This window comes from Phragmites australis, chromosome 24 (assembly GCF_958298935.1).
Source record: "Phragmites australis chromosome 24, lpPhrAust1.1, whole genome shotgun sequence".
Lineage (NCBI taxonomy): Eukaryota > Viridiplantae > Streptophyta > Magnoliopsida > Poales > Poaceae > Phragmites > Phragmites australis.
Genome location: NC_084944.1, coordinates 19,041,079 through 19,063,927, shown reverse-complemented (window position 1 = coordinate 19,063,927; position 22,849 = coordinate 19,041,079). Strand labels below are relative to the sequence as shown.

The 22,849-nt window shown below is 48.2% G+C and overlaps 2 protein-coding genes across 3 annotated transcripts; one reads left to right on the top strand and one right to left on the bottom strand.

Annotated features, from left to right (window-relative positions):
• Window positions 1-568: 568 nt before the first annotated feature.
• On the top strand, window positions 569-3,984 carry LOC133907610 (uncharacterized). Its single transcript, XM_062349682.1, has 2 exons — window positions 569-1,056; window positions 1,877-3,984. The coding sequence occupies exon 2, from the start codon at window positions 1,937-1,939 to the stop codon at window positions 3,857-3,859; it is 1,923 nt and encodes a 640-aa protein (XP_062205666.1). The 5' UTR covers window positions 569-1,056; window positions 1,877-1,936; the 3' UTR covers window positions 3,860-3,984.
• A 9,038-nt stretch (window positions 3,985-13,022) lies between these two features.
• On the bottom strand, window positions 13,023-14,675 carry LOC133906943 (peroxidase A2-like). Of its 2 annotated transcripts, XM_062348911.1 has the most exons (4): window positions 14,371-14,670; window positions 14,090-14,284; window positions 13,779-13,941; window positions 13,023-13,661 (listed from the first exon to the last, which is right to left on the bottom strand). In XM_062348911.1, the coding sequence occupies exons 1-4, from the start codon at window positions 14,596-14,598 to the stop codon at window positions 13,234-13,236; spliced, it is 1,014 nt and encodes a 337-aa protein (XP_062204895.1). In that variant the 5' UTR covers window positions 14,599-14,670; the 3' UTR covers window positions 13,023-13,233. The 2 variants fall into 2 exon arrangements, with proteins under 2 accessions (XP_062204895.1, XP_062204894.1); XM_062348910.1 differs by having other exon boundaries at window positions 13,023-13,941; window positions 14,371-14,675.
• Between the last annotated feature and the right edge of the window lie 8,174 nt (window positions 14,676-22,849).

The window sequence follows — 22,849 nt, the reverse complement described above, 5'->3', positions numbered from 1 at the left end:
CAACATAAGTGGAAAAACACTTGAAACATATCAGCAAGTGTTTTATTAAGTAATTGGCTCTCCGGATGGTTTACCGAATTAACGGCCATCCAACAAGCTATCTAGATCACATATCACGTAAAAACTAGATGTCTAGACTATAGTTCAAATCAGTCAAGTTTTTGTTTATTTAGCAATTAAACTAACAGCATATATGTTATTCAATTCGGATCAATAAAACAATATACCAATATGAATTTCACTCTAATAAACAAGACTATATGCTAAGCACATGAAATTAGCTATCATCATTGAGCAAACCCACAAGTATGGCACGTAATTCCTCCCAATATTAACACACAAATAAACAAGCACACAATATAGCAAAATTGCACGCTTTTATGTAAAGTCAACAAGAACGGTTTTACTTTCCGTTGTAGTCGAAGTTGACACCACAGGCAAGACACACAACAGTATTGTCCCCAAAACAGAGACACCCTCTTTATACAGAGGTCATGAGGGTGTTGTTTTCAGAGATACAATATTACTATGCCAACTATAGGGTACACCACAGTTGGCACGCGAGGAGCAGTCGGACACTGCAACAGAGAGGAGCCAAGACTCCAGGCAAAAGAGGACATCACAGAACAGAACATGACAACACACGCACACGCACAGTCACCGCCCAACAAAACACAGGAGCACGACACAATCGAGACCACCAGAACGTGCAGGACCGCATCTAGCGCGGCGACAAGGCGCACACGGCCAGGACCACGACAGAATGGACGCGACCAGGTCCAGCACGACGACAGAGCGAGGCGAGCTTGGTCACCAGCAGCACAGCGCGCACCCGAAGGGCCAGGAAGTGCTCTCCTTCCACCACCTGCAAGAACACGCGCATGAAGATGCGTACACAGAACCACACTGGGAGCAGCCCAGCCACCGACCGACAGCGTGCAGAGCTGTGCCGCCGCCTCCTGCTCTCTATGAAGCTGACGAGAGGATAAGGCATATGGAGGCCGGGCCAGTCGGCTGCTCGGCCAAATAGGCCTTGAAGCGGGCCACTGGTCACAGGTCTCCTCTTCCTCTCTCTCTCTTTCCTTTTTTTTTTAAGTTCTTTGAACTCAATTTTGACTTCAAACTGAAATCTGAATCTTACGGGAAAATCCCTCAAACTCCAACAGATGTAATTGTTTTCTTTGAACAGCTATAATAACTCTCTTAAGCCACTTCCAATACTTTGTTTATTAGGTGATATCTTAAAGAAGAGAGTGTAAGAAATTGGAATTAAAAAATAAGCTTATGATATATGGTACCTATATGTTGCTTCTTTAGGTCTCCCAAGATAATTAATAGTTACATGTAGCATGATCAAAACTATTATTTTGTTCATGTGGTCAACTGTGTTGCTTTACACGAAGAGGAGGGGTGAGCAGTGCTTGTGTCATGAAGGGCGTAGAGGATCAAATGTGTGGGGGGGGAGGGGGGAGAGAGCATAAGGAAGAAATTGCAGGGCCCTAATACCAATAGAAACAAGATTCATCTCTCTCTTTATATAGCTTGCCACATTAGCTTTTTGCTTACGTGGATACCTAATTAATGCCTGAAACCCAATCATATTAGAATATTGGGAGAGTCCTTAGTTGTTTCTATATTTGATTAATTTAAACCGTCATAATCAGGACTCACCATAGTTGACCGTTAGGATCTTTCTTTTCTTCTTGGACTAACATGGTAATTTCTAACTCGAGAGCAAATACAAATGGGTTCATTATAATAGAATATAACAGCTATTAATTACATTTTACCATAGAAGCATCAGCATGCATCGGGCGTTAACAATGTAGAAATCTTGGTAGCAGCTATGAACTTAAGCATGATGTTGACTATGTAGGGCTTGGTGCTGCTATGGACCAGGTGGGAAATCCAAGTAGTCGTATCGCTCAGCTTCACCATGCAAATCTTCCTCTTCTTTAGCGGTGGCATCAGGCGGTACAACACAAACACCCTTCTCAGGCTTTCCATCTGGTTAGCCTATGTGGGGGCAGACATGGTTGCAGTATATGCGCTTGGCCTCATATCCCGAAACGATCAGAGCGCCACAACATCAGCTGGATTCAATGGAACTAAGGATTCGAACCAATTCGATATGAATCGCCACCATCTAGCTTTCTTTTGGGCGCCATTCCTACTCGTCCATCTTGGCGGGCAGGACACCATGACTGCTTTCTCCATGGAAGACAACAACCTATGGCTGAGGCATCTACTGAACCTGTCCATCCAAGTCTCCCTGGCCTTATACGCCTTTTGGAAGTCGACAAGTCGGCACAACTTGAAGATTTTAGCTCCAGCCATCCTTGTGTTTCTTGCTGGAATCATCAGGTATGGGGAGAGGACATGGGCTCTCAAGTGCGGTAGCCAAAATGGCCTTAGGGAAACAAGTTGGCAATTGCCGGAACTGAATGTCGAAGTTGATAAAGGCAGCTATCCCGGTACAATCTTGTATGTTCTAAGATCAATGCTTGGTGTCCGAGATCTCTTCTCTGGACGCACTGTCTCTCAGATGAAAGTGCGTGAGGTATTCAAGTTCCAATCAGACAGGCCCCTGGACCAACTGCTCAAGCTGCTGGAGGTTGAGCTTGCCATGATGTACGATGATCTGTACACCAAGGCCATGGTGCTTCGAGCAAGGAGCGGAATCATACTCCGGTGCGTCAGCCAGGTCTCCATGATATCAGCCTTTGCACTCTTCCTATTTGCCAGCAACAAACAATTTTACAGTAGAGCTGATGTTGCAATCACCTACGTGTTATTCATTGGCGGCTTTGTTCTTGATGTCTGTGCTATCGTTCTGATGGCCGTGTCACCATGGACCTGGGCATTCTTAAAAGCTCGACAGTGTGAAAGGCTTTCCCATGTTGCTTGGCTTCTTCTCTCCAGTAGCATCGGTTGGCCGGAGAATAGGACATTGTGGTCGAACTCCATGGGGCAGTACAACTTCCTTAGCTCGTGTATGGGCCATGATCGGTCAAGAACATCATCCAAATCACTTATCACCATCAGAAAGATGTTAAGAGCAATTGAGAAGAAGCTTTTTGTCAGAAAGCTACGCCACACCAAGCATGTCAAGGTAAGCAAGGACATCATGGACAATGTTGTAACATGGGTTGGACGTGTTGCTCGCGAGGAGTTTACAAGGATCACTGAACAACAACACTGGGTACATCTTCGCCCGATTATCAAAGCTACGCTGAACTCTGCCGCTAATTCTTTCGGGGATAACATCATCCTCTTGCATACATACACAGAGTTGCACTTGCGGAAACGCCCCAACGACGAGGCCATTATTGGCATGGATACTGAGACAATATCAATTATAATGGATACATGCAGAAAGATATCAAACTACATGGTGTACCTCTTGGTTGCGCAGCCTTCCATGTTGCCACTCAGTGGCACAGCAGAGGACACACTAGCAAATTTTTATGAGAAGATGAGCAGCAAGAAGAATGACAGCAGCAATTCCGAGCAAGATGTTCTGGACACGGCTTATCAGCTGGTGGAGGATTTGCTAGAGTTTGGCGATGAGGAATGCTTGAAAGAGCAGGAAGAACCCGGACCATGGCGCGAGACACTGATGGAGATCAGAGACATGTGGATGAGGCTGCTTGTTTTTGCGGCCGGCAAGTGCCAAGCGGAGCTGCACGCCCAGCAGCTGGGCAGAGGAGGTGAGCTCCTCACCTTGGTGTGGTTACTAATGGCGCATAGCGGCATCGGAGATGTTGGTCATCAGGTAGACCTGATAAGTAGTAATGATGTCATGTCAGGGCAGTTTTGTGCATTCCATTTTCCTAGTGAATCTCAACAATCTAGCTAGCGCATAGATCAGTTGATTGCATGCTTGGTTGAGGAGCTGATCAATTAAATAAATCCATCCATTCAATTATAGAGAAATGTCTCATGTAGGCCAGCAGCTATCAAATGCTGGTACGATGGAACTCCATTCACAGTCAATAATAATGCAATTCCATTTTTACTTGTCGCTATTTTGTATCATTCATGAGTCTGCATTCCATTCACTGATTTCAACTATATTTCTGTGTCTGGTATAAATTGGAGCATCAAACTAAATCCCAAGAAAACACCGAACCATTGTTAGTTTAATATGTTGCTCAAGCTTTACTACTACAGAAAATTCCTTCACTGCTGGCTCCAAAACCCCTTTCACTGTTGGTTTTGGAGCCGACAGTGGGCAACGGATAGTGATAGTCGAGGACTATCACTGTCGGCTCGGTGGACCGGCAGTGAAGGGGATTATCACTGCCGGCTGAAGGATTCAGCAGGCAGTGATTCTTTGGCATCACTGCCGGCTGTATCCTTCGGCCGGCAGTGATTCTTTGGAATCACTGCCGGCCGAAGATTTGAGCCGGTAATGTTTTCCCCCTCCCCCTCCACGGTCCTCCTCTCTGTCCTATCTCTCTCTCTCTCATCAATTTTTCCGTCTCTCTCTCAATACATGTATACAATGATACATATATTTACTGTAAATCAATAATAAAAACACATTCATTAATACATAGCAATTAACACATATTACAAGTCAGGCATCGACAAACACACAATATTACAAGTCACCCCCTGAAAAGTCAGTTGAGTTGAGCTAGTCCAGTATCCCTCTACCTCTCCCGCAACGAGGACAGCGTCCCCGCACTGATGATTGATGGCGTGAGTACGTCCGAGGACGCTGGGGGGCCGATGGTGGTGTAGCGGAGGACCCGGCAACGCCTGATCGACCGCAGCATCGCCTATGCTACAGACTCGCCGACGTGTCAAAGACATTGAAGTCTGACACCTTAACGCCTCTAGGTTTTGAGCCTTCGGCCTCCTCCGCAGCACACTGACGGGCCACCCTCTCGTCCTCCTCCTCCTGTGCGCGTTTATGGGATACTGCTTCTTGCTCCTCCGTAGTGCACAACTCACAGGCTAGCCTCTCATCCTCCTCCTCTTGGGCACGTTTGCGAGACGCCGCTTCTTGCTCCTCCTTCGCATCATCGTTGGAAGGCCATTGTGTCCAAGAGTCGTCCGAGGATACCAACTTCGCATCATACATAGTAATTCATATCATTCATTAATAAATGAAAAAATCTATGATTTACAACTGAATAAGTGCTGGTTCTACGATATGCCATCCATTGTGAGGATGACAAGTGGGACCTGGTCCCACATGTCATTGACACACCAGTGGCATATCGTAGAATAGGTAATATCATTCATTAATATTGTGTGAATTGCGGAAATAGAATACATTGTCAAGTCCCTTGCTAGCCTTCCTCCTTGTCGCATACTCTCTGATTGAAGGTATGGTGTCCTCTGAAGGTCTCGCACGCGTGGACGGCCTGATCGGTTCATGAAACTCGCCATTTGGGTTTATAACATGTTCCAATAAGAACCCGGCCATCTGTTCTTGAAGGGCATATATTTCAGCAGGTTGTAACACACTTGTGCGTAGTTTGAAGCGCTGCGTTTGAAGAATCGAAAGAATTAGTCCTTGAACACGTGTAGAAATTGAAAAGTAGGCATCGATATGTTATTTCATACCTCAAGGTCATTGAACCTAACAGCGTCTCCGTTCGGGCTAAATGCGTGCATGAAAGTAAGAACATAAAACACGCAGAGATTGTTGTCAGGTGGCAGCCTCATACACTTCAAGAGGAAAGATTCATCAGTGGAATGAATTGACCCTTTTATTCAGTAAAAAATGCAAGACATGAATATGTATTATGTACCAGAAAGTCAGTTTTTACAGCGTACTCCTTCCTGAATGGAAAGTGGATAACACTTTTCTTGCGGTATCTTGTGTACACCCTATACGTGAATATGAATACCAATTAAACTTAGATACAATCGTCAAGAAGATTAAATGATCGAGTTAATCTGTTTAGCATGTAGATGAGGTGTTGGTAAGTCGTCTGATCTCTTTGGATCCAATGAAAACTGCAGAATATGTCACCATAGCAAATTAGTACTAGAATTGAGTTACCTATAAAATGAGGACGCCCTTGTGCACAAACACGTATTCATAGCTGTAGGGTAAGAATATGAATTTCTTGTATTAGTGGTGAAGCAGACACTTCAATAAGTAGACCAGCAACTACCAAATGTTGGTACGATGGAACTCCATTCACAGTCAATAATAATGCAATTCCATTTTTACTTGTTGCTGCTTTTTTTTTCATTCACGAGTCTGCATTCCATTCACTGATTTCAATTATATTTTTGTTTCCAGTATGCATTGGAGCATCAAACTAAGGCCCTGTTTGTTTCAGCTTCGGATTGTGGCTTTCAGCTTTTACAATTCGAAGCTGAAACAAACAGACAGCTTTTGGTTATAGCTTTTTAAAATCTGCTGGTTGGATTGTGGGAATCTGAGAAGCTGGTTTTTCTCAGCTTTTGATAGATTGTGAAAGTCCATTTTACTAAACTGTCCATCAAAGTTTTTTAGAATTTACAACCTAAAAGCTTTTCACAATCCAGCTTTTTACAATCCAGCTTTTCACAATCCAGCTTTTATAAGCTGCTTTTCAGAATCTTTAGCTGAAACAAACAGGCCCTAAATCCCAAGAAAGCATCGAACCATTGTTAGTTTAATATGTTGCTCAAGCTTGTAGTTTGCTGGTTTCTCGATTTTCAGTTAGAGTCGTGGTTGTGTCATAGTTAGTTTCAGCCAGGTCACGCGCAACAAATGGTCAGGCTAATCTCACGCGTTTATGCGCATGAACTGCAGGTCGTGCTGCGCGTTTAGGAGTCAAAGAAGGAACGTTTAGGAGCTCTTGTATTATAGATAAACGATGAAGAAAATAGAAAAGTCACAATGGTTTGAGCAGCGCAAATCTCTCTCTCGCATCTAAGTAATCCCGTGTTCTTCCAATGTCCTCGTGTGTAGCCATGAGTGCTCGTGGAGTGCTTGTTTGTGGTCGTGAGTGCTCGTGGAGTAGTCATGTGTGGTCGTGAGTGCGTGGAGTGGTCGTGTGTTGTCCGAGCAGTGCTCGTGTGTGCTCGGCAAGGATTGGAGGCCAACAAGTAGTATCAAAGCCAGGGTTAAACCGTTCCCACGCCATGTCAGAATCATTGGCTCCAGAAGGATTGAGGCTTTCTCAGACTCCGCCGCAACGGGTACATCGCGGGTCTCCCTCTCCTCCTCCGCACCGAGGATGAAACCGTGACGACGGTGGCCATGCGCTCATGGTGCAGCGGATAGTACGAGAGGTTGGAGGCTCGGTAGTGTATCCAACACTCACTTGAACGAACTATAGCGATTGGTCGCTGATGATGATGGTAATGCTCCAAGCTCATGGGCTCTAGGGCGCCATCGACATCGGTGCCATCAAGGAGCAAGAAGACCAGATGGTGCTCGAGGCCATTCTCCAGGCGGTCCCACCGGAGATGATCTCCACATTGGCGACAAAGCGCACTACCAAGGAGGCTTGGGACAACCTCAAGGCAATGTGTGTCGGCACCAATCATGTACGGAAGGTGAAGGCCCGGCAGCTCCTCAAGGAGTATGAGGTGATCAAATTCTGTGATAGCAAGGCAGTGGAGAACTTCGCTCTATGGCTGACTGGCCTAGTAAACCAGCTTGTGACTCTCGGGACATCATCGGAGACACAACGGTGATCGAGGAGTACCTGTGTCTGGTGCCTCCCAAGTTTGCAAAGATCGCCTTGTCCATTGAGACCCTTCTTGATCTGTCCACATTGTCCATCGAGGAGGTGATCAGTCGTCTGAAGGCCATCAAGGATTGTTGCACGGCAGCTACTCCGACAAATACAAGCGGACAACTCCTGTTTACCGAGGCGAAGTGGATGGCACGGCTAAAGGATCAGCAGCCGGGGGAGGGATCCTACTACTCCGGCAAGGGTGGTGGCCATAGACACCGCCGTGGCAAGTCGAGCCGGAAGAAGGGTGACTCCAACGGCCACGACAGCAAGCAAGAGTCCGAGCGTGATGTCAGCAATGACAAGTGTCACAACTGCAACAAACTTGGTCATTGGGCCAAGGGCTACCGACAGCCGAAGCGCAATGAGCAAGCTCACCTTGCGTAGGGTGAACACAATGAGCCAGCATTGCTGATGGCGCAGGTGTGCGCCTTCATCGACGCAACGAAGTTGGCACACCCCGGGTGTGTCGAGCTCGATGAGACGCGCGTGCAGGTGAACCTTGGCTACGAAGGCGAGGGTCAGAGTGGCGTGTGGTATATGGACACAGGTGGTAGCAATCACATGACTGGCAATGGTGACGCATTCGCGGAGCTTGACACCGGCATCGTTGGCTTGGTCAAGTTTGGGGATGGCTCTATCGTCAACATCTGCTTGTAGTAAAAATGGTCCTATTAGGTCATGATTGTGATTTTAGTTATTAATAACAACATAGTCATTGAGACTAATATGTTTGTAAAGAATATATGTTAGTAGATCTCATGGATGCAATACATAAAGAAGCCATCACAACTGGGATAAAGATTGACTGAATTTGAGAAGTCCTAGAAGAATTGACCTCACCGGATGGTACGGTGTTCAGGGGTTAAACTCACCAGAGTATTTTATCCAGAGGCAAAGTGAAGGCTGATGACTTCACCAAATGATCCGGTGTTCTATGTGTCGAACTCATCAGAGTATTTCTGACTAAGGGTTGCAACAGGGCGGGTCGGGGCCAGGTGGAGCCAGAACGCACCAAACCCGAAACCCGACCCAGAGCCGAAGGTCAAACCGGGTGCAAATTCGCCCCCGCCTCCGGCCCCGCTAAAACCCGACGGGGGACCCGAAACCCTATGGTAGACCCGAAACTCGACCAACTTCATAAGCTCGCAGCACAAATCAGAATTCAGAATGCACATTGCACAAGCACAACTAACTCTTTCATAAGCTCACAGTCACAGTTCACAAGTAGATAACAGTTCACAAGTTTGTTTGCCTTTTTCACACCCATAAAAAATATGATTTCCAGAAACTCCAAAACAAAAGAAACACATGCATGAATCATGATGCATCCATCAGGTTGTACTGCAGCTTGTAAGTGTAACACACTAGCACTTTGATCTGCTTGGTGTCAACTCTCAACTGCTTGCCACGACCGGTTCCTAAAAAATCAAGAGTTACATGCACTATAATCAATAACAGTTTGCATAAATGACAAAAAAGTGAAAGAACATGCATGGAAACAGTTTGCTTGTAAGTGGTAGCATGCTGCTACTTTCTACTACACTAGCATAAACATAGTCAACAATTTCAGAAAGTGAAAATGGATCTTCATCCATTTTCAGACATCAGACTCCATACCCTTGTTTTCTATTCCATCAGAATCAATGACTTAAACTATGATTACATAAGGTAATAAATTTGATATTATCAAGAAAGAACAAATCAATTTGAAATTAGGTCACAACAACATAACTTTTTCTAGTGGCTAATCTCTACTAGAGGATCATCTAAAACTCATCTGCTCATGTCTAGCTCATGTAAGTTCCAAAACCATCAAGTAAAGAAGCATATACCTGCATGGTTGCATCAATGTCTTCAATGATTAATCAACAATAGTTGAATCAGGATCCTCCTACAAACTAAGACCACATCAACACAAGTGTTAAGTATGAACCACAATTTACAAAAATGATTAGATGGTATTACCATCTCTTCCTCCTCGTCTTCAAGACAAGTTGTCAATGCGTTAACAAAGGTGGACTGCAAGCGTATTAACACAATGTTAAAGAATCAATAGTTAGTGCATACACATAAGAGACCAAGCCTGCATTGCATACACTTGTAAACTACTTACCTAACATGTCAGCTCGAGACCAAACTTGCATACACATAAGTGCTTCCACCATAGTTGGTGCAAGTCTACTACGATATCGACTAATTATCCTCCCCTAGTACTAAAGACTGACTCGGATGCTACTATTGTCACGGGAATTTCCACCACATCCCTAGCAATCTTTCTCAAGGTAGGATACTTGATCCAGGCATACTGCCACCAGTGAATAATGTCCAAATCTTGTGTTCTAGGCAGTGTTGGCTCCTCCAAGTACATATCCAACTCAGTTCGAACATAATACGAAACACATGGTTGCTTAGCCATGTAATCATCGCATATGTTCAAAAATTCATCATCTCCTTGGTTTTGGAAAACAACACATGTACTAGTGCTGCCACCATCTATTGTTGCAACATCCTCCATGGAACCTTGGTATTCAAGCACCAAACTATATAACAAGTCTTCAATTTTTTGAGCTTCCCTAGCTGCACCTTCTGTGGAGATTTCTCTTTTTTTGTTGAATCACGGAAGGCGGCATACTGCAGAATTGTCGAAAAAAAGAGATAGAGAGAAAGAGGAGGTTTGGTGGGTTGTCTAGAGGGGGAGGCTAGCCCTTTCACCTCCCACATTGGGCCCAGGCTGGCCAAACCTGCGCCCCTCCTTGCTCCTGGCCATCCTCCCCCTTGGCGCCCTTGCTGCTTCCCTTTGCTGGAAACAAGAAGGGGAGGAAGGTGAGGAAACAAGAATGGGGAGATGAAGGAAGGAAGGAAGGAGGAAAGGATTTCTTGTGTGGATGACCTAGGTATTAAATCCTTACCTTTCCCCTCTATTTTAGGATGATCTTAGGTATTTGGCTCGTCATTAGAGATGGATCAATTAGGGAGAAACCGTCAATTTGTGTGTAATCGATGTTCTGTGTATAATCCGATTGGGCATTGCTACTGTTTTGGTGGTTTAGATAATGAAGACCAATTTTCCTGTACAACCTATGAAGAAGAAAGTTGTAGAGGACTACCAGATCTAGTTTTTGTAATTTTTCCAAAATTTTTGTCCAGGTAGATTGGGCGCAATAGTGGTTGGAATTCTACTGTGTAGCAAAGATGGGTTTAGGTTTCAGTTTCTGTTCTTGGGAAGATTTGGAGGCTTTAATGAATTTTATAATTTTTCTCATAGTAACAAAAGTTGTAGATAATGTTGTAATTTAGCTTCTGGTAAAATTCTATAATTGTTGGAGTAGTCTACTATCGGTGGTGGTCTGTAGAAATCGCTGGTCAGAACTTAGAGGCATATTATATCCTCAGTTTTCCATTGTGATTTACACCCTTTTAACGACAAAATTAAATTATGGTGTCTTTACAAAAGTTGTAGCTTTCAAAAGTTATAGCTTTCATTCGGTAGGTTTTAAACATGCTATATTTTACTGTGGTATGTTCAATAAATAAAAAAGATATGAAAAAGACAGGCAGCAGCGCTAGTGCAGTGAGCTGAGCATCGGATTAGTAGTTTGAGGGACTTGTCGGGTTTCGAGCGTAGCGGTTCTTTACCTTTCAGTTATGAATATTATATTGAGGTTTTTGTGCTGAGTGGTAGCTTGTGAATAGGTTGGTTTCACTCCTGACCTTGCTTGAGCCCTTTTCTCCCTTCGGTAGATGCAAGTAAACGTAGCGGTTGTTGCTACAATTTAACTTATTAAATGAAGATGTCCTACTGTGGTACATTCTTTATTTATATACTATTGTTCATGTGGTTATATTCCTAATGAATCAATCATGGCCATATCGTCATATCATAGCATGTCGCTGCATCTAGCCAGGACTGTACCAGTACAACATCATATATTGTCGTAGTATGATGCACACTCTTACGTTGCCAGGTAAGATTAGAGTGGATCATTTATATACATATGCATTTCATGAGGATAATCTTTATACTTAGGTTTAAAGAAGTTTTGGCTTGTGAGAGTCACTTGAGACATGGGCTATATTTGTGGTTGCTGTTTTAGTAGTTGAGGTTTTGGATACGAATGATGTTATAGTGTGGATGAGGAGAATTAATTGTGGATATTTTATCTTTGTACCATGAGGCTTTAAATTGGTGCTTAACCAACATGTTTTATGAGTCTTGTTGTAATAAGTTAGAGGAATTTAAAAGTTTATATCTCTCTGTTATTGAGGACTATAACTTAATGATGATAGATCGTGGTTGGTTTTATTGAGGTTTGAGAAGTTAAAGCTAGGTTGATAAAAGATGTTAGTCTTCTTTTATTTATGATGTTTTATTATCTCCTTATATATGGTGTATGGTTATGCTTCCGCACTTTTCTAGGGAGGTGTTGCTGGATTTTTTTTTAATCCGGTTGGTCGTAAGTGTAGCTTAATAGCATTTTTGGGTAGTGTGGTTCTCCATGTATCTTAGTAGCATTCCAGGGTAGTGTGGTTCTCGGGGTGTTACACTTGCCCTTCATCACAACTAGGTAGGAGGGCGAAGATGTTGATTCAAGCAAACCCTCTGATGAACTACCTAACAGGCTGGAGATGGGGCTAGCATCTTGCCAACACATCCCCTTGGTGCGGCTCGTGGATGATCCGCCTGGGAAGAAAGGTCGCGCCTCAGGAGAGAGTAGCGAGGAGAGGTGGGTAGTTTGGCTGAGCAAGGTTGGGGAGGTGGCCGCCAGGGCTACAGTGGCTGTCGGTGAGGAAGGTCATCTCCGCTTAGGTGAACGCAGGCCGAATTGTCTACTTTTACGGCGATTGAAATTTTGTTACTTTTTAGTCACTTCTTTTTAACTATAAGGTCAACATCTAACAAACACAACTTTAACTAATGTATTTGTTGATTGAGAAAGAAGAAATTTTTAGCACTTCAAAATTAGCAGAACCGTTAGTTTTTCATGGAATAATTTGTAACGACACTATAAAACACTTTGTTTGATTTGCACTAATGAGTAAATTAAACCAGGGATGGAGCTAGGAAAAATCTATACAAGCAGGGGGCAACTGGTAACATCGGGGCCAAATATTAACTTCATAACTATTTTAGATTGCAAACATTTGTGTACACAGGGTGTGCATGAAGCATGAGGGGGGGGGGGGCATGATGGACTAAACAAGTAGACACGGCCAGCTGTTGCGATGATCCAAACTGTTGCACCAACTGATGTGATGTGGCTAGCTTGAGTCACTACAATTCTGAATTTTGGTCTATGGCAACGTAACTGCTGCAACAGATAGTGATATTGCAACGGTTTATTTTCTTGCGGCAACAATTCATGGTCTCACATTGAAGAACAACATGGAATATGAGATGGATTGATCGAACAATTACGACTAAACTGGACAGCAATAAGAAATAATGATCAAGCTGCACATTAGAGAAGCCAGGCTGCTTAATTCGTATTAAACACAGCCACGTAATTAATTATATTTCTCCTTCAATTCCTACCTAGCTTGCATTGACCTTTCTGCAGTTGGTCCGGATTTGTCCTTTGGAGGGGTCTGTCAACGGCTTAATGTTCCCCATGTTGATCATGGACTGTGCAAAGTTGCTGAAGAAGGCATCCTGGCTGCTCGCAAACCGGTCGACGATGGGTGCCGTGACGCCCTGCGCTTGGGGCGACGACTTGAGCTCCTGGTCGGAGTTGAGGAACCCCCGGTTCGCCTCAAGATTTGTATAGTAGTTCTTGTCGAAGGTGTTTGGTGTCGTTGGATCGAGGTCGTTCAGAGCAGAACCGTTGCCGTTTATGGGGCACCTTTGCGATAGGAAAGCCCGGTAAGCCGAGTCTAGGGTCGGGTCAGGCCGGTTCGTCCCGCTAAAGTTGTAGAGCCGGCCCGTGACGAATTGGCATTGTACACGGCCAAACGTATGGGCCCCTGTGCACACATATTTCAGATGTACCAACGTACGTACAGTTAGTAAAAGAAGCCGTACGTGGAGATCATATATGCATCGATATGTACAGGATGGTATATATATACGCGCGCGCGCACCAGAGAGGGCGACGAGGTCGACGTTGTTGAGGCCGACAGCCTTGAACTTGCCCTCGAGCACGGTGAGGTTGTCGAAGGGTGACGGCAGGTTGCTGGCGCCGTTGAAGTCGGCAGTCTTGCTGTCCAGTCTCCCCAGCAGCACACCCCACCTAGGCCCTCCGGACTGCATGCACGGCAGCAGGGAAACGACAAATCAGCATGCATGCATGTATGCCCCATGAAAACGACGGAGCAACTACCAGAGCACGTACGAGTCATCGTCCAGCATCCAGCACACACGACATGAATAATTATAGTAGGACCGTACGTACCAGCTCGACGGAGATCTCTGCGGCGAGGGCGAGGATGTCGGCGCAGGAGACGACACCGGGGCAGGCCTGCTCCAGCGCCGTCTTGACGGCGTCCACCACCGGGAACCCCCGCGCCGAATTGTTGTTGGGCGGCGCGCCCTTCTCCGAGTTGATCACCCCCGGCACGCCGTCCAGCAGCAGCGACCCGTCGCAGCCCTGCAGACATGCATACGTCACGAATCAGTTGCTTATTCGATTCGTGCATGCATGGCGCCGATAGAGGCAGGTGTGTACGTACGTACCTGGACAAAGCAGTCGTGGAAATGGAGGCGGGTGAGGCTGGCGTAGATGCGAATGTCCGACTTGTGCGCGTCGATGAGGACCCGCTTCACGATGTTGTAGGCGTCAGGGCACGTGCAGTCGTAGTAGTCCTCGCACAGCTGCGCCACGGCGCCGTGGAGGCACAGCGCGGCCACCACCAGCACGCCGGCGACGGCGGCGGCGGAAGCACGAGGACTTGAGGAAGCCATCCTCTCTATGTATTTCAACCTCAAGTAGCTATCAACTGATCCACACGTCTGAGCACGGCGAGGCAGGCACGAGCGAGCCCTTAATTTATAGGCTAATGACCAAGCACTGTATATATCTTGATGAGGTAGTTAACGGATCAACATGTACGCATGCATGCATGCATGATTCTCAATCTCGATCAAGTTGCCTTTATTTCCTTACTGGGATGGATAAAAAAGGTGGATGGAGAGATGTAGATAGATGAGTCAAATTTGGTCTAAAATGCTTCACCAATCATGGATGCTGTTTGCTAGCTGGTCAAGACTTGTCAAACTTGCCTCCCTTCTAGCTTGGCCAAGTCTAGTACTAAAGCTGCACATGCATGCACGCCAATAATGCCATCGACACTAAGAGACAATGCCTTGCATTCCACGGATAAATTAAATATGGAGAGACGAGACTTTTGTATGCTATTATTGTCTATGTATATGATACGTGGGTTTAAGTGTCACTGACACGATGATAATATATAAGAGATTATGCAAATTTTCAGTGTACAATAATGGTCAAGCTTCGAGGCAAATATATATAATGTTGGGAGGATCAATGTCACAAATTTTACGTGCTGAGTTTTCAAAGAAAGGGCTAGTTTAAACTTTACTTGGCACTTTATATTAGTGTTTTGTACAGAAACATTTTTTTCTTATTATAAGGATAACGGACGGGCACTCACGCACCACTACAAACATGCAATCACAAACAATTGAAGCACTCGTGTCTATGGGCGCCAGCTAATAACCGAGTGGAACTCTACAATTTGAACTCTTAGAGTCATACCCTCACGCTTCTACTACCGTATTAAGAGCTAGTTCTCTTTAGAGAAACTTTAACTTAGTGAATTAGTGGTAAGATAATGTACATGCTTCAGAAATCATATGGAAAACGGGGGGTGAGGGTGGTCCTTGACAAGCTCTGCCCTGCTGTACCTTGTTCTTATTCTATTCTTTATGAAACTGTACTGTTTGTACAAGTGATCGAGTACGCACGCACGCACGTCTGATCATTCTCGGCCTCAATTGCCAACACTTACAGATTTGATTGAGATAGGTAACAGATACATGGGTTTGGAGGATGGTCCAAAATGGCTAGCCGGACAATCATGCATGCATGTTGCTGGTAAGCTTGTCAAACCTGCTGGCTGCTCTCTCTTCTCTGTGAGTATGACTGACTACATGTCTCGTACTAGCAGCACTACATACAAAAACATCATGCCAGTGTATACGGTATACCTAATGCTAGTTGCTTTTTGTTGTTTCTGAAAGTGTACCTTAAGAAACACTGCAATTTTTTAGATTCAACGTGCATGAATGACCTTGGTTAGCATTCGTCTCCGCAATGATAATACTTTAACATTAGATTAGAAGAAATCAAGGCAGAAGACCTTGGTTGAGTTCTAAAGACAAGGCTTCCATTGTTCTCCGAAACTAATAACACTATTATAGAATAGGATTTTACTGTCGGTTCCAAACCCTATATCATTACTGGTTTTGAAACCGGCAATGCGCAATGGGTAGTGACGGTCCTTTACTATCAGGAGACTATCACTGTTAACTCTGAGGCTGGCAGTGAAGGTGGTCATCACACTACAGCAGAACACGACATCAGTGACAGGTTTTGAACTGCCACTGATTACTCAGCACTAATAGTTAGTGACTATCAGTGCTGAGTCTGGAATCGGCACTGAAAACCATACCAATGCCGATTGGAGCCACCAACCGGCTCCAATCGGCATTGATATGGTTTTCCTTGATTCAAACTCTTTGGGGCCAAAAAACAAGAAAAAATTTTCTACCTTGCTCAGACTGTAGCTAGTGGGATCAAGATATTTGTTGCCTTCTTCCATATCTTTGGGATGTAGATCATATCTGAGTTTCAAACATTTCAGGTCCTTCTGTGCGTAGAGTGTATCTTTTATTTTCCCACGTATGTCTAGTAATGTACCAATCAAGTTATCACACACGTTCTCCTCAATGTGCATGACATCGATTGCGTGTCGAACCACCAAATCCGTCCAATAAGTTAAGTCATAAAAAATAGATTTCTTTTTGAACATAGAAGCTCTAAGATAGATTTCAGAATAGGTGTACTCCCACATCCCTTTCTAAGGATAACCCTAAGTACCTTTACCATCTCATATATCTATCTCCCAGTGCGATGCTTAGAAGATGATCGATTCTCAACTTTCCCATCAAAAGCTCTCTTTTTGCTGCGGTACGGGTGATCTTTATGAAGAAATTTACAATGACCTAAGTACATCATTTTTGGCTATTCTTTAGCTAGAAGCTCTCCATTTCATTCAAACAATGCACGCATGCATAGTAGCCTTTGATAGTCTGGTCCAATAGGTTGCCAATGGCTGGCTAATGGTTTTAGGTAGATGTCAGAGGGTGAACTCCTCAAGCAGGGATCCGGAGGGACCCCTTTTGAGATTCGGCCGGGGGATGATTCTGAATCTGTTTTGCGGGTGAAATAAATAGACGTAAATGTGATGCAGGTGGAATGGAATGATCGGCTGCAGAAGTAGTAAATGCTCAGAAGGTTTTTAGACAGATTCGGACCGCACTGAGCGTAACACCCTACTCCTGTGTGTATGCTATAAATGCTCTGAGAATGTCTCTCTGGGTGTTGCTGGGTTACAAGAATATTTGTCTAGTCTAAAGCTTCGTGCTCCTTGTTCTTCGGTGATCTGAACTTCTGTGCTTGTCTTTGCTGCTGTCTTCGACTTGTCCTAGCTGTTGTTCCGTTTCCTCTCCGGGAAGCCCGCCCCGCCTTAAGTACCCGCCGGGGCGGTAGTGTGCCCAGAAAGGGAGGGTGCGAGTTCCAAGGCGCCATAAATGAAAAGCAACCATCATGGGCTGCTGCGCGAAGTGACGGGGAGGGTTGAAAATGCGCCCCCGTCCGGTCTTGTAGGTCATCATGCCATTCTTCAACGGGCGCCGCGGGGAGGGCCCACCAGGCAACCACTGAGCAGCCCAGCGTGCCCGCCCGGTTAGAGCGAGTCTGACATAGCAGGGCGGCAGGTGGGGTGCCTTGGGCTTCGCGATGTTATCCCGAGGCGCGTCGGATGTCCCGCGATGGGACCCGTGCATTAAATGTCCCCATGCCTCCCTGCCAGGCCGTGGCAGGGACTGACAACAATCGTGGAGGAGCAGTTGGAGGTGACAGGCCATACGCCCTCTTAAATGCAGCATCGGGCCTTTCACTGGTTGACACCTCACCGCTGGACCTCTGTGGGGGCCACCGGCAAAGGACTTCTTAGGCCTTCGGGGAACCGAGTGCTCGGGGGCCACTGTTCACGGCCCCGAGCACTCTCTCCCGGATATGCCCTTTCTTGGTCCTCGGGGAACCGAGTGCTCGGGGGCCACTATTCACGGCCCCAAGCACTCTCTCCCGGAATTGGCTGTTTGGGTCCTGGGGGAACCGAGTGCTCGAGGGCTACTATTTATGGCCCCGAGCACTCTCTCTCGGAACTAACTTCCCTTGGGTCCTCGGGGGACTCGGGTGCTCAGGGGCCACTGTTCGCAGCCCCGAGCACTCTCTTCCTGGCACTTGGTCTTCTCGGGTCATCGGGGAACTCGGGTACTCGGGGACCACTGTTTATGGCCCCGAGCACCCTCTCCTGGGACTTAGTCCTCTCGCATTTCGGGGAGATAATCCCCGCGGGAGGGCGCCACGTGGCAACCTGCTGATCTGGCCTCGGGACTCGGGGACCCCTGGTTCCTGTGTCACCGACATCAACCCCCGGGCCCATGGGCAGGCGATGGCTTAGAGACTGCGGATGGGCCCTCGTCTTCATCGAGGCCGATCCTAGCACTGATGCCACGTGGCCTGTTCTTAGGCGCTGGTCTCTCTGGCCCAGGCTTCTGGTACGGCCCAGCGGGAAGCCGAACGGACGCGTGTCCAACCGACTCCCGAGGCGCGTGATAACGAGGCGGGCGGCGCGTGTGACGCCCGCGTAGATCGAGGATAGTGTGCCTGGCAACCGCATAGATCAAGGGAGATTCGCCTGGTGCCCGCGCCGAACAAGGAAATTCGTCTCACCGATTGCACCACGGCAGGCGTCGTTTGAAATCCCCTGGATATAAAAAGGAGAGGGGAGCGAACCGTTGCCCTTTTACGTCATCCTTGCGATCAAGACTGTTGCCTTCTTCTTCTTCCTTGCGCTCGAGAGCTCTCGCTCTTTCTCCGGTCCTCAGCGCTCTCCTTCCCTACCTGTTCCAGCACACTCCCCACCACCGACAAAATTCCTAAGGCAGGAAGCAGCCGCCGTGACAAGGGGCCCGACAGCGTGCTGCCGGAGTAACGGATCGTCAACGAGGAGGGGGCGGAGAAGGTCCGCAAGCTTATGGTGCCCGAAGGCCAGCGGGAGGCCTCAGTAGTGAGGCCGACGAGCTACGCGCCCATCACGAACCGGCCAGAGCGCATCGTCGTCTTCGTCTCCTTTGTTGCGGCCGGGCTTGTGCCGCCGTTCTCGACGTTCTTCCTCCAGATCTTGGACACGTTCGGCATCCATTTGGTCCATTTGAGTCCGAACTCAGTGGTAATTCTGACGATATTCGCGCACTTCTGCGAAATGTTCATGGGAGTGCCGCCCTCGTTGAGGAGAGGGGGCGCCTAGAAGAGGTCAGCCGGCTCTTGGAGGCCCGCATCGCCTCAGCCCGCGCAACCCACAAGAGGGCGATGCGCGCCGTGGCCGAGGAGCGGGAGGCCCTGCAGGAGGTGCGCAACGAGGCTGTCGCCGTGCAGGAGGAGGCCAGCCGCTTGGAGCAGTCATCGCGGTGGCGTGCCGCGGAGCTCCTTGCGCCGAAGAGGCTGGTCCGTGCTCGGGAGGAGGCCATCGGTCAGCGCTAGAAGTCTCTGGAGACCGCCCAGGCAGACTTAGCCCGCCGGAACGACGAACTCGAGCGGGGTCGCGCCAAAGTCCACCGTCGGGAGGAAGAGGTCGCGATCCACGAGACTGACGTCGAAATCACGGCGATGGCTCAGGACGCCCGGGAGGAACAGATCACTCGGCGCAAAGCGGAGGCTACCTCGGCGTCGGCGGCCCTAACTGCTCGGGAGGAGCAGGCCACCAAATGGGAGGCCGAGCTGGCCTCCCGGGAGCAGGCCCTTACTGCCCTTGCCGAGCAGGTGAAGCGGGGACAAGCCGAAGCTCCGGCGACCAGTGGTGTCCCGACCAGCGCGGCCGAGGGGATAAGCCTTGAGGAGCGGCTGCAGATCGCGAAGGACGAGCTCGAGACCGTCATCGCCGAGCAGGCCAACGTGAAGTTGATGATGCGGGATATCCTTTGTCAGGTACGGAGGTCCGTGAGGGTGGCCGGGCTCGGGCGAGTCAACGTGGGCGAGAAGGGGATGGACCAAGAGACCATCGGCCACATCGCCCTCGGCTTCGAGGAGATCAGCCGGCGCCTGAAGGCTCTTCCCCGGGTTGTGTAGGAGTTGGCATCCCGAGAGGGGCGCGCTCTGGCCCAAGCAGTGGCTGAGCACGTCCTGGCCTGCTACCGGAGCCGAGACCCTAACTTCTCGCTGGAGCCAGTCCGGCAGGGGGTGGTCGAGGCCGAGGAAGGGGCTGCTCGGGAGGCTGTCCGGGGCGTCGCCACCGAGGTGGCGGCGTGCTTCACGCGGGAGCCACCGCTGGAACCGAGCAGCGGCAGCAGCCGCGAAGACTCCTCGCCGCCTTCAGAGCCCATCGACTTAGATTAGGCTTTTGTTTTTTGACTTGTTGTAAATATGGGAGTGATCCCCTCCGAATGGTTCTTTTTGAATATAATAGAAGCCTTTCTTTGGGATCGCAACTCCAATGTTTGTCTTCATGCTTGTGTTGATGTCTTTTCGCTTTTCACTTGATGTCCCAAGAAGTACTTAGCCGGACCGAGCCCGACCTTCCTTCCCCGAGAGCGAAGTTGCCCCGACCACTCATCGTCCAAGTGGTGAGACCAATCAGCGTGTTTTAGCCCCCGAGCCCTCGCGAGTCTGCCGCTACTAAGTCACGAACTTCCTTACTCGAGAGATAGGTCGATCCAGCACGGAGCACGTCACGATCAGTGAACACTTTTCCACTTTGCGACCACTCAAACAAGCAGACCGGAGACACGTGCAGACGAAAATGTGACCAAGAGTCACCAAAGTTTGGTGGTGTCCGGGCTAGGACGGACCAAACAGAGCACCGACAGCCCGCCCCCGGGGTCTAGATGGTCCCGACCACTCTTTGCTCAAGCGGTAGGATTACCCGAGAACCCCAGATGCTCGGTAGTGCCCGGGGTACTACCAAGCTGGCCGAACACCACGACTACCATGAAGAACTTCGGTCAAACATCGCTGTTCATACGGTACACCCGACTACTGTCTGTTCTGTCGTTCCGAAAAAAGCGAGCATGTGGGTAGGGTTTTGTGTGCGAGGAGACCATCTCGCCGAACAGATTAGAATGTGAGGGTTCCGAGGATAACTCGGGAACAATATGAGTAAGTAAAAGATGTAAATTCATATGACTGTAGCCACTCACCGGACAGCTGTCAGCCTTTCGGCCGACTGATCCTGGAGGGGCACGCGCTCTGAGCTTGGGATGCCCGGGAACTTGGTTCCCACATTCGGAGCGCCCGAGCACTGGGAAGAATGAGAGGGAGCCACGGGCTAGGTGGTCCCGACCACTCATGCCTGAGCGGTAGGACTGCCCGAGGACCCCATAGGCTCGAGCAGCGCCCTGGGCACTGAGGCCCTTGCGGTCGGGCTGCTTTTATTCTTGATTGTTGATCTGTAAGCTTTAGGAAATAGGAAAAGATTATTTGTTTGGTACACTCTGTTAGTGCGGTACTCATTATAGACTGCGCTCGTTTTTGACCCCAGACCTCTCGAATACCCGGACCGGCGAAGTATACAGACAGAGGCATAACCAAGAGGTCCTATGGTTCGGTGGCGCCCGGGAAGGACTGACCAAACCAAGCACCGACAGCCCGCTCCTGGGGTCTAGGCGGTCTCGACCACTCTTTGCTCAAGCGGTAAGATTACCCAAGAACCCCAGAGGCTCGGTGATGCTCGGGGTACTGCCATTGCACCGGACACCACAGCCTACCACAACAGACTTAGGTCAGCGGTAACTGCATGCGCGCATACCGATCAGGATTCTTTTATCAACGGGAAAAATGAGAGAGCGTGTCTTTCTCGCACAATCGAGCATCTCACCGAACAGATTAAACATATGGATTCCAGAGAGAAAATAAAATTTGAAATAAAAACTGGAAAATGAGAGTATATATTGACAATTTTGTACAAGATTGGGTGACTTACATGGTTGGTGGTAGCCCCCGGCCAACTTGGGCGGGGGGAACCCCCGGCCTGATTGGCCCGAGCACAAACATGTCCACCTAGGGATAGAACTTGCGTAGATGCTCGATATTCCACACATTTGGGAGCGGCTGCCCATCCTCCGCAGCCAGCCGGACCAAGCCTTGCCGCGGGACACCGATCACGGTAAAGGGGCCTTCCCACATAGGGGACAGTTTATTCCTTTCTTCACGCGACTGAACGCGTCCGAGAACTAGATCCCCAACCTCAAGTGACTGGGCCTGGATGTGACGCTTATGATAGCGCCGCAAGGTCTGCTGGTATCTGGCTGCTCGGACGGCGGCACGTCACAGGCGCTCCTCCAAGTAGTCGATGTCGTCGCGCCTTTGCTGTTCCTGTTCGCCTTCGGAGTAGGCATACACCCGAGGGGAGCCAAGAGTGAGCTCGAAGGGGAGGACCGCCTGAGCGTCGTACACGAGGAAGAATGGCATCTCCCCGGTGGCGTGGCTTGGCGTGGTCCGGTTGGCCCATGGCACAACAGGTAGCTTGTCGATCCACCCTTTCTCGTGCTTTGCGAGCACGTCGTAGGTCCAGGTTTTGAGCCCCTTCAGTATCTCAGTATTTGCACGCTCGACCTGCCCATTGCTCCTAGGATGAGCGACAGAGGCGAAGCAAAGCTTGATGCCGAGGTCCTCTCAGTAGTCCCCGAACAGGGCACTCATGAACTGAGTGCCATTATCGGTGATGATTCTGTTCGGGACGCCGAAGCGACTTGTGATACCGCGGATGAACTGAAGCGTCGTGTTCTTGGTAACCTTGATGACTGGAACCGCCTCCAGCCACTTGGTGAACTTGTCGATGGCAACGTAGAGGTACTCATAGCCCTCGATCGCTCGGGGGAATGGACCCAGGATGTCCAGCCCCCAGAC